General features: G+C 27.2%; 1 protein-coding gene across 1 annotated transcript; it reads left to right on the plus strand.

Annotated features, from left to right (window-relative positions):
• Nucleotides 1–4,214: 4,214 nt before the first annotated feature.
• LOC129870517 (putative zinc finger protein At1g68190) lies at nt 4,215–5,310 on the plus strand. The gene is made up of 2 exons (XM_055945329.1): nt 4,215–4,749; nt 4,829–5,310. Exons 1-2 carry the CDS (start codon nt 4,357–4,359, stop codon nt 4,985–4,987), a joined length of 552 nt encoding a protein of 183 aa, XP_055801304.1. The 5' UTR covers nt 4,215–4,356; the 3' UTR covers nt 4,988–5,310.
• Nucleotides 5,311–15,819: the final 10,509 nt, after the last annotated feature.

The following is a 15,819-nucleotide window of genomic DNA, read 5'->3' on the forward strand; positions in this document are numbered from 1 at the left end:
TATTTTTCTCGAAGAAAAAAATATAGATTGAAAGTTATAAATTTTCACAACTTTTAGACTGGGGACAAGAGTCCAAAATCCTAGCCAATTAAAAAAATTTCTAACTTTAGGTAAAAATACAATGAATAATATTTGATTATTAAAAAAATAAACATTATGTATAATGAATTTATTTTTTCAATGAATCATTGAATTCTTGAATTTATTTTACAATGAATCATTTCACAAAAAAATGTATTACAATGAATCATACACATACATTGTATTTTATATATAATGAATTTATATTTTATGTGAATTCAATAAATATGATACATAATTTAGTAAGATACAATGATTTTGATGTATTCATTGTACTTTATGTATAATATTTTTTATGTGAATTCAATAAATATGATACAAAACTTAGTAAGATGCAATAATTTTGATGTAATCAAATTAACCTTCATTGAATCTGAAAACACTCTTTAAATTAATAATACCTCTACAAAATAATAATATAGATTGAAAGTTATTAATTTTCACAACTTTTAGGCTGGGGACAAGAGTCCAAAATCCTAGCCAAGTAAGAAAATTTCTAACTTTAGGTAAAAATACAATGAATAATATTTGATTATTAAAAAAATGAACATTATGTATAATGAATTTATTTTTTCAATGAATCATTGAATTCTTGAATTTATTTTACATTGAATCATTTCACAAAAAAATGTATTACAATGAATCATACACATACATTGTATTTTATATATAATGAATTTATATTTTATGTGAATTCAATAAATATGATACATAATTTAGTAAGATACAATAATTTTGATGTATTCATTGTATACTTTATGTATAATATTTTTTTACGTGAATTCAATAAATATGATACATAGTAAGATGCAATAATTTTGATGTAATCAAATTAACCTTCATTGAATCTGAAAACACTCTTTAAATTAATAATATCTCTACAAAATAATAATATTTCATAGTTCCACCTATATTAATTTAGTGAGGTTTTACTGTAACTTAAGTAAATATAATTTAAACTAAAGGAAAAAATATAAGTTTATAATCTCATTAAACAATGAAATTCTACTTCAATAACAATATCATCATTCATTATATGCTAAATTTGTGGATGACTCATTATTTCTAATATTCACATATATTGTTTCAAAAATTAGAATTAATAACACAGTTACGCTAAATGAAGAAAACAGATCAAATAAATAAATAAAGTAGGAGCAATTACATAAAATTATAAGAAGTAAAGTTTGAGAAATGAGAATAAAGAAAAGCAAAGATAAATAATATAAAAGAAAAATATATTCATAATGTGATACATAAATCGCATTCTTTGAATGCATTTTATGCCTTATGTGGATGCAATTTTTTTTCTCTCTTATTTACTCACAAGTCAAAGTGAATATTTCTTTTCTATTGTGATAATGAGTAATAAAATGTTGAAAACAAATTAATTAAAATATGATGTTAATTATATTGTAACTTACTAATTTGCATATTCTAGTCAATCTGAAATCTGATTTCATAAATAATGCAATGTATGGTTACGAGATTTAAAAGTTTTTTTTATTTTCTTAAATTTTGTGTCAAGTTAAACTAGACAAACAAATTGAAATAGGGGAGTAATAAACATGATCTATCTTAATTAAGTACTTGTCTAATTATGTTATGTAGTTAAGTTAATATGAAAATATGTTTTCTAGTTTCTAATCAAAGATGATATTATTCTATTATTAGATAGGGATTTTGCTACCTATTTTCTAAGGTTGGGAGATATATAATTAGGTATTATGAGTGAATGATCCTTCTCTCTAATTTACTAGATTTCTTCTAATTAGCCATTATTGAATTTTGCTTATCCAATTGGACTGCCTGTTAGCCCAAAGTGCTTAGTAAGCCTGATGATTAGACCAGAGATAAGCAGGCCTCTAAAGAGCCCTATCAGTCCAAATGTGATTTAGAAGAAGTGGCCAACCTTGACAGTTGATTAATGTATTGACAATTAAATATGTATGTAACTGAACTTAATAAAAATAGTAATGGAAGGAAATCAATTTTTGTATTGTTTAAAATCCAATCTTTTACAAATATATGAAAGCTATTATTTATAGATAACAATGGTAATACACTAGCCTAATCAAAATACTCCACCTGAAAACACTGCTACTCGTGCTAGCTAATTATATTCCTTTGTCATTTTGCAGGATCTTGTACGAACATATCTGACGACGTAGCTCTTCTTTTTTCCTTTTGTTCTATCTTTGAAACACAGATCCTTTTTATTGACTTTGAATCACGAGTTCCTGTCTTTTTCCCAATAATGACCATCTGGTGATCTCAGTTATGAGCCAAAGATTAAGTTAATCGATCAGTGTGCCTTCGAATTAGTAACTTGAATAAAATGGCTTATGCAAATTTTTTTCCTCGATCTTCAATGACATGTGTATAAACTATTTCCCCCCAATACACAAGGAAATATTCGTTTAGTCTTTGAGATGACTAAGTTTTCCACTAAACACAAATGCCGAATCAATTCTAGGCAGTATATAAGTGTCTTTCTTGAAGTCGAATAAATTATAATTACTGATTTTTAGTGTATCTCTAAATCAAAATTATTGAACTTAAAAATATCAAATCATGGTAAATCAATTTGATATGACAATGATAAAGCATTTTGAAAAAACAAAAATTAAAATTACTGAATCAAAGTTTTAAAAAACTGTTTCATACCTTAAATATTCCTATTGCCAACACATAGACAAGTGGACACAAATATTTGCCTTATATTTTTTGAATATTATTCTATTTGTTATGGAATATTTTCATAGATATACGAAAATAAATTCATATCTACTATATTTCACTTGTATCTCATGTATATGGTTAATCTATGCGCAAGTGATACACAATAATATACACCTAACATATAATTATTTCATCAATTTTTTATTTTTTTTACCATAATCATCATTTGTTCCACCAAAATAAGTCAAAAATTCTTTTAGTACCAAAAATATAAAGAAGGAGAAAAAGAAAAGAATTCTGTCAAAGACAAATCTATCCCCAATCATTGCTTGACCAGCAAGGATCTAGCTCTTGTCCCTTTAATAAATTTATCATAGTAAGTCTCAAATTAATTGGAAAAAAAAAACTCTCTTAGAAATTAGGAAGAATAAAAATAAGAAAATTTTGGGAGATATTAGGTTTTGTCAAATTTGTGCCTAAAATGAAGTGATATTTATTTTCTTAAATTGTAATATTTTAAAATTATTACTCCCAATTATATTGGATAATTAGTTAAAAATACCTATATAAATGACAATTAGAAGTCCTATTTCATTGTAAAATTCTCTATTTAATTGTCTCTTATTCAACTGATCCGATTCATTCATCGTATTTATATTTTCACTAAGGGATTGACGCATATTTTGTAAGAAAAAACTTTATTTTATTTTTAATTTAGAAAGGATAGAATACATGCAGATCCTATTCTCTTAAAGATAAAAATGTCGTTTTTCATAGTCCTCAACTCAAGGAAAATAATCTAAAGCAATTTCGGGAAAAAAAATAAAATTATAAAAAGAACAAATAGTAATAGAACTGAACCTACAACAATAAAATAAGATAATTGAGGTACAAGAATAACATATAGTAACAAAAATGGAAAGATATAAAACTACAAGAACAATATTATGAGTTTATAATTATTAATATAAACAGACACAAAAAAACACATTGCTACCTATTAACCTTCTATTTTAATAGATATCTCTTCACTTCTATCTAAAATCATATCCTTGATAAAATTAAAACTTCTTCATGTCTTATATGATCATCTTTTCTAATACTATTTCAGTATACGTCTATCTCTTTTGAAACTATCTATAACCGACCTCTCACATGTCCTTTCCCAAACAAACTCTCACCATTAGTTACTACTAGTTCACGAGGCCCATGTTCCTTTTAAATTAGGCCCAAATGCATCCACGTCAGCAAATCAGATTCTCCTTCAGCTTCATTCTGCCACGTCATACCCCCACAGCAAAAATATCTTGTATCAACCACAGGAAACAGCTCCATATTAACACTACGTCGTTTCATTGTCCATTTTGAAAATTCCCTTCTTTGAGATTACATTAATACCCCTCTAACAGAACAAAAGAACTCTTGGTATTTTCGTTATTATATTCAAAATTGAGGTTGTTTCAGGTATAGACCGCAAGTTGCCCTCTCTTTTTCTCACCTTCTCTCGCTTTCCGAACAGGTTACTCTGAAATTCGTTCCTCGATTTTCTCTCTGGAAGAATTTTTCGTGTAAGTTTCTAGAAATTTTTCAACGATGAAGAATTGTGAGCTTTGCAATGGATTTGCTAGGATTTACTGTGAATCGGACCATGCAAATTTGTGTTGGGACTGTGATTTGAAGGTTCACTCGGCGAATTTTCTGGTAGCGAAGCACTCGAGGACGTTGCTATGCAACGTGTGTCAATCGCCGACGGTTTGGTCGGCCGCCGGTATGAAGATTGGCCGGACTGTCTCTGTATGTGAGAAGTGCGTGAACGATGAAGGAAATAGCAGAGAAGAAGAAGAGGGAGATGATGATGAGGAGGAGGAGGAGGAAATTGATTTGGATGATATTCAGGTTGTTCCGTGGTCATCACCGCCGGCGAGTTCGTCGAGCAGCAACGAGTCGTTAACTGAATTTTTTCCCTTGAAGCGAATGCGTGAAGATGTATGAACTTTTTGTTTTCCTTATAGCATTAAATCCTGAAGAATTAGTTCTTATTTTCCTTTTTTTTTTGCTGTATTAGGATGATAGTGGAACTTCAACATCACATCGGGAAGTTAGTGCACTGCCGTGGGCGGAGGAGCATGGCGGCGATGAAGCGGCGGAGTTTGTCGACTCCATTTCAACGAGAATTAGAATGTCTTCAAAGATCCAGAGAATTGACCCGACTCTACCGGGTTAGGTTGAAACTACTGGATGTTCGGCGACGATGGAGTTCATCGGAAGAACTAATCGGCGACAAATGAACTCCAGTGGGACGATGTAATAGCCGTTGATCTACAATTCGCCGAGACTTTGTAGCCGTCTGATTAACCACTGATTTGATGCTTTTGTTTGGCTAACTAATACCGTCACGCCATTTCTATTTTTCTGTTTTTTTTTTCTTCCTATTTTTGGTTGTAAATTACAGCAAAGCCATTTACTAAAACAAGGCTAATACATTTTAGGATATTTAATTTGCTTTCATACTAATATATTTATATTATACGCATAATTTATATTGCATACGGAATTTATTTTATACATAATGTAATATATTTATATTATATGCATAATTCATTTTTAATACATAATGTAATTTTTTTAAAATCAAAATAAGAATTTAATATATTTATAATACATATATATATTACATATAAAATTCACACCTAATACATAGTACAGTTGATATAAATAATAAATATTTTTTAAATATGGTATATTTAAGTAATAAATAAAAGATATGTTTAAAAACGATGAATATTTTATAAAAGGAATTCAAAAACGTAATTATCCCATTTAAATACTTTTTCTGTTTCATTTTAGTTATAAAAAATATTAATTATGATATTTTTTGACTAATATACCCTTCATTAATCTTTAATCTTTATCTATTTATGTGTTTTTTAAGTCTAGAATAATTAATGTTAAAGGTAAAATTGAAAAAATATAATTAATTCTCTCTTGATTGTTTAAATTAATAACTATTTTGAAACAATTATTTTTAATATACATGACAACTAATATAGAACGCAGAAAATATAACCTTAGGGCTCATTGTTATTTCAAATTTAGTTTCTCATAATGTAATATGACACTTACTTGGTGAATTTATTTTAAAAAAATAAAATTACGCTTTTATTATCAATTTTTGATATAATAATAATTGCTTCTAACCAAACTCTTTTTAAAATTAAATATTCCTTATCCTTTCTACGAAATAGATAAACTTGCATGAGATATTCTTTTAACTAGGTCTAAAATCTCATGGTCATGGAGAGTGGGGTTGTAGAGTCTATGGAGTATTTAAATGCAAACAAAAATTTGATCCACAAAAATAGAACAGAAGGATGGGACCCTATGCCTCTCGAGTTGTTGGTTTAGTTGGTTTGTACCACTTGTTTCCACCAACTAGCTATTCACCGCTACTTTGACAAAGAAATTATATTATTATGGTAATAAATAGAAGTAGCACATTCACTTGGTTGTGATTACTCTGGACGTTTCAATTTCAATTTATTTATTTTAATTTAATTTAATTTAATTTAATAAAAATAATAATTATATAAAATATTATTTAATTTTATGATTTAAAACATATCATATGAGAATTAAAATTTAAGAATTACTAAAATAAATAAATTAAAACAAAAAGAATACAACTTTGTAATTGAAGTTTAAGTAGTACAAAAAAGGATGATTTTTGAAATTTATGATCTTTAACGAGCTTTAATGTAATGACCCGTTAGGTCATTTTGAGAACGAGTCTTCTTTCCTTCATAAAAGACTCATTCCGTACATTTAAATTATAAATTTTAGACTATTCGATAACTTCATTTAATTAATTGATGGGTGATTTTAAATAATTAATTTAATTGATGGGCTAAAGTGTTAATTTATTTAATACTTATACCACTTTTCTTATATTTAATAAATTAGGTTAGTAGGGTTTGTCATTTTAGTACATAATTAATTTAGAAAAGAAAAAGAAAAAAAGGGAATAAATAATAATAATAATAATAATAATAATAATAATAAATTATATATATACACACAATCTGATGGCATTTAGCCATCAGATGTGCGGCGGCAAACAAGAAAAAAAAACCCGCAGAAACAAGAAAAAAAAATACGGAGGAAGAAAGAAAAGAAAGGGGAAAAAAAAAATAAAGGAGAAGAAAAAAATAGAGATTTTCATTCCAAAGCGTCAAGGTAATTATTCTCATCCTTTCCATTAAATTTTCATGTGATTATGAATATATTTTTAGGGTATATTGGTAGAGAAACAATGTTGAAATAAGAAAATATGACCCTAAGGTTCTTCATATAAAATCTTGATTTGGGGGTCGAATAACGATCCGTTTTAGCTGAAATTTGACATGTGAGTTTATTTTATCATGAGTGAACATAATCGAAAAGAAAATTTCAGATTTGACTTCAATGACATAGAATGAGTTAGTTCCTGAATTTTGATATATTAAAATAGATAATTAAATATTAGGTATATTATATTTTATGAATTACATTAAATTTATAATATTGGGGAAATTAGAACCTAACCCCAGGCTTAAAATTTGGAAATATGAGAGTTGACATGTTATTTGACGTCAACATTAAGAACTTGATTATAGATTTGAGTAGGTTTTGGGTCTAGGCTAGACATATAATAATATGGGTGTTGTTAGTTTCAAAATCTTATTGTGGTTATTTATTTGACTAGATTACATTGATTTGGAGACCCAACGAAAAGGGAAGGCTCAAGTACCGGTGAAATTGCTTGATTAATTAAGGCAAGTGAATTTCTAAACCTCAGTTTAAGCTTATAGATGCTTGTATTTCTGTGTCATATATACTAGGAAGTAATGAGAATTGGACTGGATTATTGACTGTATGATTGACCTTAAAAAAAATGGAGATGAGGGTATGAAATGGTGATCTAATGACATGTATTGGTGGAATTGATATGTTGTGATTTTGGACATGTGAAATGACTATGTTGATGTGAGATATGAAAAATTATTGTGGTTGTCATGTTATTATCGTGAATTATATGAACATGAATTGATTACATTGGTTCTGACATATTGTGTTGAGATTGAAAATGATATGAAACAAAAGGGGTCGGGCCACACGCTCCGTGGCAGGTATATGAAACAAAGGGGTCGGGCCACACGCTCCGTGGCAAGTATTATGAAATAAAGGGGTCGGGCCACACGCTCCGTGGCATGATATATATATTGAGGGGACGGGCCACACGTTCCGTGGCAGGTTACATGGACAGAAATGTCCCCCATGGGTTCCGGACTGTGATTCAGCGGATGTGGACCGATAGGACAGACATGCATCATTTCATTGCATTGCATTGCACCTTTCTGACATTTGTGAATTTGTGTTTACCCCTATATTGCTCTGTGTATGTTGAACTTGACTTGGTATGATTCATTGATGAGAATTTGTGGACTGTATTACTGTTGTTATAGCACAAGTGTAGAGTTGGACTGGTTTTATGCAGGTTGTAGTTAAGGAGGTTCGGTTGGGAGGACAGGAGTACTTGTATCTATTAAGCTTTGCTTAGTTTTAGTTATCCACTTGCTGAGTACCGTGTTGTTTGGTACTCACCCCTTGCTTCCACACTTGTGTAGGTTGTGAGGCCGGACTTGTTTGATCTCCTAGTGTTTCCACCACATCTGAGGCTATCATTTCGAGTGTTGAGGTAGTTGTTACATTCATCTAGCGGACACCTCTTACTCTTTTATTATGTTTTAGTCCTACTCTAGTGACAAAGACATTGTGACTGTATTTTCTTTCGTACTTCGGTAATTTATTAGTGGCTTGTATACGTGACAACCAGTCTTGAGGGATTTTGGAGATTATTTATTTGTTTTTGACTAATTTAAACCTTATTTTATCTCAATTACTTCCGCATTTAATTTTCATTGAGTTTTAGGCTGACTTGTCTCGGTGGGTTGAGATGAGTGCCATCACACCCGAATTTGGGTCGTGACATTTAAATATTTAAGTGATTTGTAAAATAGCTTAGTAAAAATCACTTTAAATTACTTCTAAAGTGATACTGTTTTGAAATGGATAAAGAAAAAGTACATCATTGAAAATTTGAAATTGAGATAGAAAGAATGAGTAGCCTATTTAAATATGTTATTTACTCTATTTTTATAAATAACATATCATGCGTGCTATAAACAGTTACATATTATTACAGGTAATTAATTTGACAACACACATATATATATTTCATCTTAATTTATGTAGATGTATTTGACTAAAGATGAATTTTAATGGATTTTGTTTTTTGAATTTTATGCTCTAAATTAAGTTGTATTTTTAAAAATATAAACCATCTCATTGAGGAATTAACTAAAAAGGAAAAAGTGTTATATAATTTGAGACTAGAGAAATATATACTATCAACAAATGCAGAGCTAGAATTTTGAATTTTACCAATACAGTTTATTGGATTCCTTATATATTAGGTAAATTTTTAAACACAAATATATAATTTGATATAAAATTACTATTTTCTCCATTTTAATTTGTTTGATCTACTTTCTTTTTTAGGCCGTTTAAAAAGAATGATTATTTATCTTTTTATCAACTTTTTAGTTTCACTTTTTTGCATGACATATTTAAAATCACAAAATTAAAGAACATTTTGAAATATTTATAAATCTTAATTTTAGATCATAATTTTTTCTTACTTTTTAAAATTATGTATCAAATCAAAATAAATCACTTAGTTCTAGCTTTAAACCTTGCTTTAAATGGGTGATAAACACTTGTTCTGCAAGAAGGCATCATATGATTCAAGATATTTTCAGATTTTTACTATGATTTTTGATATATATCTTTTCGATTTCGAGATTCAAACAACTACGTTTTAATTGTATTCTCTTTGTAATTTTCAAATATCTTGAATTATCAATCATTGTGATTTATAGTAATTTTTTTAATATAATTTTTAAATATATATAAATTTTATTTCAAAAAATATAAAAAATTTATTCGAATTTTCAATTAAAATTAAATTATTTTATTATCAAAATTCGATGCCATATTAATTGAGACCAAAAAAATAATTTTACTTGATCTAAAAGTATAATAAACATAGTCTTTTTACCTATTAGGATCGCGAAAAGGTTATTTTCTTGCTATTTTTTTGAGTTTTGTACCTAAACTATCACTTATTAGTTTGAGAAACATATCTCAGTGATGTGTGATACACTCTCTCTATTTTTTGAAAAAACCTTGTCACATGGCATTCCACATGGATAAAATATTCCACCTTGACAAAATTAAATAAACTATTAATATTATTTAAAAGTTAAAGACTAAAGTATTTCTATTTCAAAAAAAATATTATTTTTTATACAAGATTTACTTTTTTAAAAAAGAAATTATTTTTTTAAAAAATAAAATTTAAAATATTTTGCTCATGCACTCCACCACCTCTCCCCCCCACAACCCAATCCCCGGCCTTTTATTTTTTTTAATTTTTTTAATTTCTTTTATAAAATATTTTTTAAAAATCCATACTTCACCCCTTTCCCCACTCCTTTTTAAAATAAATTTATGTCCACCCCATCTAACCCCCCTCAATTTTTATATATATTTTTTTATATATTTTTCTCGCTTTGTATTAAATATGTACATATATATTTTTTAAAATAAAAATAAAAATATATAAATTATTATTTGAAGGGGGGAGGGGGAGATGAAGTAGAAATTTTCTTAAAAAAACTTTTATAAAAAAAATTTAATGAATAAAAATAAAACTAAAAAATTGGGGTGGGGGTATGGTGAGAAAAAGTGGTGGAGTGGGGTAAGAAAAATATTTTATATTTAAATTTATAATTTTTTGGGCGGGAGATAGTAATACTTTAATCCTTTAATTTTAACTAATTCTAATAATTTATTTAATTTTTGTTAAGGTGAAATATTTTGTCCATGTGAAGTGTGTGATATGACAAAAAATTTTAAATAAAAGAGATAGTGTAGTACACACTATGATAAAAGTGAAATAAAATAGAGAGGTGTGTTTTCTCAAACTAATAAGTTATAGTTTAGGTATGAAACTCACACTCCCAATAATTTAGGTATGAAACTCAAAAAATGGGGATAGTTCAGGTTTTTTTTTTTACACTTATCTCTATTTTTTTTAACTTCTTCATGAAGCTCTCATCATTTTTATTTCCTTGATGACTTGAACTTACAGTTTTAAGGCCGATCTGATTAAAGAGAATTTTTTCTATTCAAGTAATCTCTATTTTTATTATCTTTCTCAAACTTTACTTGCAAAGTTATATTTTATATGTTGTCGTTATATATTTTCAAAATTTTAAAATAATTAATTGACTATATAAATATTTGGAGATTGATTTGACTTTGATTGTAGGCCACAATATTGGATTAGTAACTATCCACCTGGTTTCTTTGGAAATTTTTGACGAATATGCTTACTTAATTTGTTAACTCCTTCTTTCTCCATTGATTTGACACTAATTCTACAATGAAACCATACTAAGACCAAATGATTTTCCTATTATTAGATCTAGCAAAGGCAAATTCTCTAGTAGGGCCGGAACTCACGGAGTTCATCCGAACCTCTTCACTTGAAAAATTATTATGTATAGACGGTTAAATTTATATATATATATATATAACAACAACCTAGTGAAATTCCACAACATGGGGTCTGAGGAGGGTAAAGTGTACGCAGACCTTACTCCTACCAAGGTAGGACGACTGTTTCCGAAAGACACTCGGTTCAATAAAAACATAAAAGCATAGAAAGAGGTTAGATAAGGCATATATGAGAAAACAAATAACGAGAGTGTTATGCCCTATTTTTAACCGAGGTTAGATAAAGCACAACATATGGACTCTAAAAGGATTGATTATTGTATAGAGTCGCCACCTAATTTATTAAGGAAAATAAGGAAAACCTATTTGATGCATGATCTGTATGACTCACGTTTCAATCTGCGAAAAACCAGTTTAGATTCTAGGAAAGGGTTTACATTATTTCAAAGGGAAGGTGTTAGGCACCCTTCAAAATTCACAAAATATGATATCGGCTAGACTTAATTTATCAATGAGGGAGGGATAAAATTATTATTTACAAGTATAACACATATATATGTAAAGAATATGTATTAAAATTATATAAAATATATGTATAAAAAAATATGAATCAAGAAAATGTATGTTATTGTCAACTATGTGTATGAAAATATGAGAAAAGATACATAAATATATATATATATATATATATATATATATATATTTATAAGTAATTTTTATGCAATATTAAAAGAATAGCCCTTTATTAATATGAACAAAGAAATCTTTTATCATATGAAAAAAGAAATAATTTTGAATATCATTTGCGAAAAATATCTCTGAATACCTATACAAACACTTGGTAAAATATTAATAATGAATAAATTATTATCAAAATAATTTTAAAATATATGTGTCTATATGTATACTACAAAAAATAGAATTCTATTTTATAGTAAGCTCAGAGGCGTAACTGTAATAAGTGTTACATTTCTATTAGAACGTCATGGTGATTCGTAAAAAAATCAATTCAATTGTTCAAAAGAGATTTTAAAAGAAAATAGTTTAATTTAAGGAGTCACCATAATTTTAGGATAATTAGAAACCAATCAATTATTTAAAAATGTCTACAAATTCAATGGATCCTAAGTAAGGGGTTCAAGTTATTTCAAAGGGAAGGTATCAGCATCCTTCGAAATCCACAACTGCAGGTCTCAGCTAAACTCAGCTTTTAAATTGAGGAGATAAAAATATTGCGCAAATATGTAATGAAATATACATAGAACGGCCTAATGTTTGCCTAACGTCAATAATATACACAATAATAAATTAAATATATTATTCGAACTTAATTCGAATAGCTTTCTCAGGAAGCAATTCTGAGTACCTGTAAAAGACTTAATAGAAGTGTTAGTAAGGAATAAATATGATAATGATGATGATAATAATAATAATAATAATAATAATAACTAAAAATAAAATCCGTCTTATAAACATGGAATACCTTGGAAATCGACGGTAATTTCTTCATCGACCTATTAGGTGTAATCTCTATTTAATATGATGAATTACAATAATAATTAAAAATAATAAAATTATTTCAATAAAATGACGTGAAAGCCATGACAACCAATAATTGATGAAACAATCGACATAATAGAGACAACATATAAGATATTTGAGAAGTGAAACAATAATAGCGTAATTAATAACATAATAAGAAATACACTAGATAAAAGATGTAAAATTCAAACCAACAACAATAATTCAACAAAAATAGTAACATAAACAAAATAACAAAAGAAAAAAAAACAACTAGTGAATATTTACATCATCAAGCACCAACACCCACAAAAATGAAGGTACAATATGACAAAAAACAAAAAAAAAATAAGTGAGAAGATTTTATCAATTAACTTAAACAGATGATAATATAAAAAATAAAATAGTAATACTAAAGTTAATGACAAGTGAATCAACCTAGCTTTAGTATATCCTACATAGTCAAAAAGAATAAAAATAATAATATCAATATCCATTAAATAAGAAATCATGTATTAAAGAAAATAAATTATTACTAATCATCAATTATAATCCTTTGATGAATAAATATAGTCAAAACAAATGAAGTTAAACTATTAGCAAAAGTAGTCAAACAAAGTTAAAAATAGATACAAGATAACTATAAATAAATAAAGTATACACTAATCATCAATTATAATCCACCAACAAACAAAAGTGATGAATAAATATAGCCAAAACAAATGAAGTTAAACTATTAATAAAAGTAGTCAAATAAAAACAAAATAATAATTTTCACTCAACAAATAATAGATATCACTAATAGAGAGATATAATGGAGACAACAACAATAAAGTAAAAAAATAATAGAAAAAAATCACAATAATTATATCTATCATAAAATAAAGTAGATCAAAACTATCATATCTTTTAAACAATCAATTAAAATAATCAAAAGCAAACATATATGACAATAGATATCACTAATAAAGAGATATAATGGAGACAACAATAATAAAGTAAAAAAAATAATAGAAACACATCACAATAATTATATCTATCATAAAACAAAGTAGATCTATAAACAAAAAAAAGTAAAATAACAATGAAAAAAAAATAAAAAAAACAAAGGAGAGATAGAGTTGTGTTACTTGTTAGTTTCTTACCGAATTTAACATCGCGATAGCTATTTGTTGTTTCCCGAAGATGGAGCCACCCGGAGGTTATTGATTTAACACTATTGAACTTTGTTTTAACTTGCAAAATATAACGTCTAATATAAACTTAAACTAAAATTTCTGTCTTTTTAAAATGGGGAGGCCTCGAAAATCGACGGAAAGATTTTTTCATTGGCCAATTACAATTTGAACTATATATAAATTTGAAGTAATATTTCATATTATCACTTAAGGCTATACAACAAACAACAACAACAACAAACAACAACACTTAAGGCTATCAAAACAGTAAATCCGACCAAAAATGTACCTCATGTTGTACCTAAAATTTGAAACTCCAAACGGCAAAACTGGACTTTATGTCCTTCATGAAAGTTGTATATATATATGTATTAAGATTGTAAAAAGAAGAGAATCATCACAAAATACATTTTGTACAAAAAGTTATGATCAAAATACTAGCGGTTGTACATGCTGGAATTTTAAATAAAAAATCTGGACAAAACTTGTCCTATGTTGCGTCCTAGTTTTCGACCAAATAACAGCAGATCTAGGCTCCAACATAAACATAAAAGTTTTAGGTACATGTTTCATCTTTCCAAAACATATTTATTTACTAAAAACAAAGATCTATACAATGAGATACGTCAAAATTACTAACAGCTATGCAGTTTCAAAAAATCGAATTTGATTTACTTACCACAAGGGAGGAGTTGCTTTGTTATAGATGAAAGGACAAGCTTCTTTTGAGACTTTTTGAGGGAGAAAAAGAGAAGATAATGGAGAAAGTGGTGTATTTTTTAGGAAGAAAAAGAGAAGAGAATGGAGAGAGTGGTGTGTTTGTGAGAGAGGAAAAGAGAAGATAATAGAGAGAGTAGTATGTGTTAGTCTTCTTTTGAAAGAAGAAAAAAAAACAAGATTATCTTTCTTTTTCTTTATGTAGGATTAGTCAAAAGGAGATGGATGATTGGAATCAATATTCTAAATTAATAATCAATGAAGTAAATAATAGTATTATTTATATAATAATAATAATAATAAAATTTTAAATATTATACCAAATGTAAACTCAAACATACAATAAATAAAAATTTAAAGAATACACATTTAATTAAATAGCAATCGAAAAATGGGTTATAGGTCGGTCAAAATTGGATGTCAACACTAATTTACGAAATAATTAATTAAAATAAAATCTTTTTTTGAGATTATTTTTGAATAATGATAAAAAATAATAAATTATTATATATAACTATATATATCATTCAAAAATTATAAAATGACAAAGTTATTTTAAAGTATTTAAAATATATTTTTTTGGATTTTTAAAAGATTAATTATTTCAAATTGTTTAAAATTGGAGAAGCTCGATGATTAATTTGCATTGTGGAGGATCGATGTCAACATGGATAAGAATACTATTATTTACGAAACTAAGAATGCTTATTCATAAATTATAAAAAAAAATGAGAAAACAAATTCATGAAAATGCTAAAATTAAGGATAATTATAAATAAATAAATAAACTAAAAAAAAATGTGTAAAAATAAATATTATATTTTGTGTTCTTTAACGATCAAGTAGCCTGAAGATGTTAATTTTGAGTACAGAGAGCCAAAATTGGGTGTCAACAGAGAGCGACAGAGATAAAATAGAATAATCAAAGTACAGAAAGTGATAGATAATAATAGAAATCAGGTCACAAGAAATTATGGTGCGCTAATGCGCCTACTAATAGGGAGGAATAGCGAGACTATAT

The sequence above is a fragment of the Solanum dulcamara genome, chromosome 10 (genome assembly GCF_947179165.1).
Source record: "Solanum dulcamara chromosome 10, daSolDulc1.2, whole genome shotgun sequence".
In the NCBI taxonomy this organism is placed as follows: domain Eukaryota; kingdom Viridiplantae; phylum Streptophyta; class Magnoliopsida; order Solanales; family Solanaceae; genus Solanum; species Solanum dulcamara.

Bases quoted from the DNA above. Each gene is read 5' to 3' on its own strand.
- LOC129870517 (XM_055945329.1), top strand. From the start codon at position 4,357: ATGAAGAATTGTGAGCTTTGCAATGGATTTGCTAGGATTTACTGTGAA. The intron at 4,750-4,828 runs GTATGAACTTTT...TTGCTGTATTAG, and splicing joins TGAAGCGAATGCGTGAAGAT to GATGATAGTGGAACTTCAAC.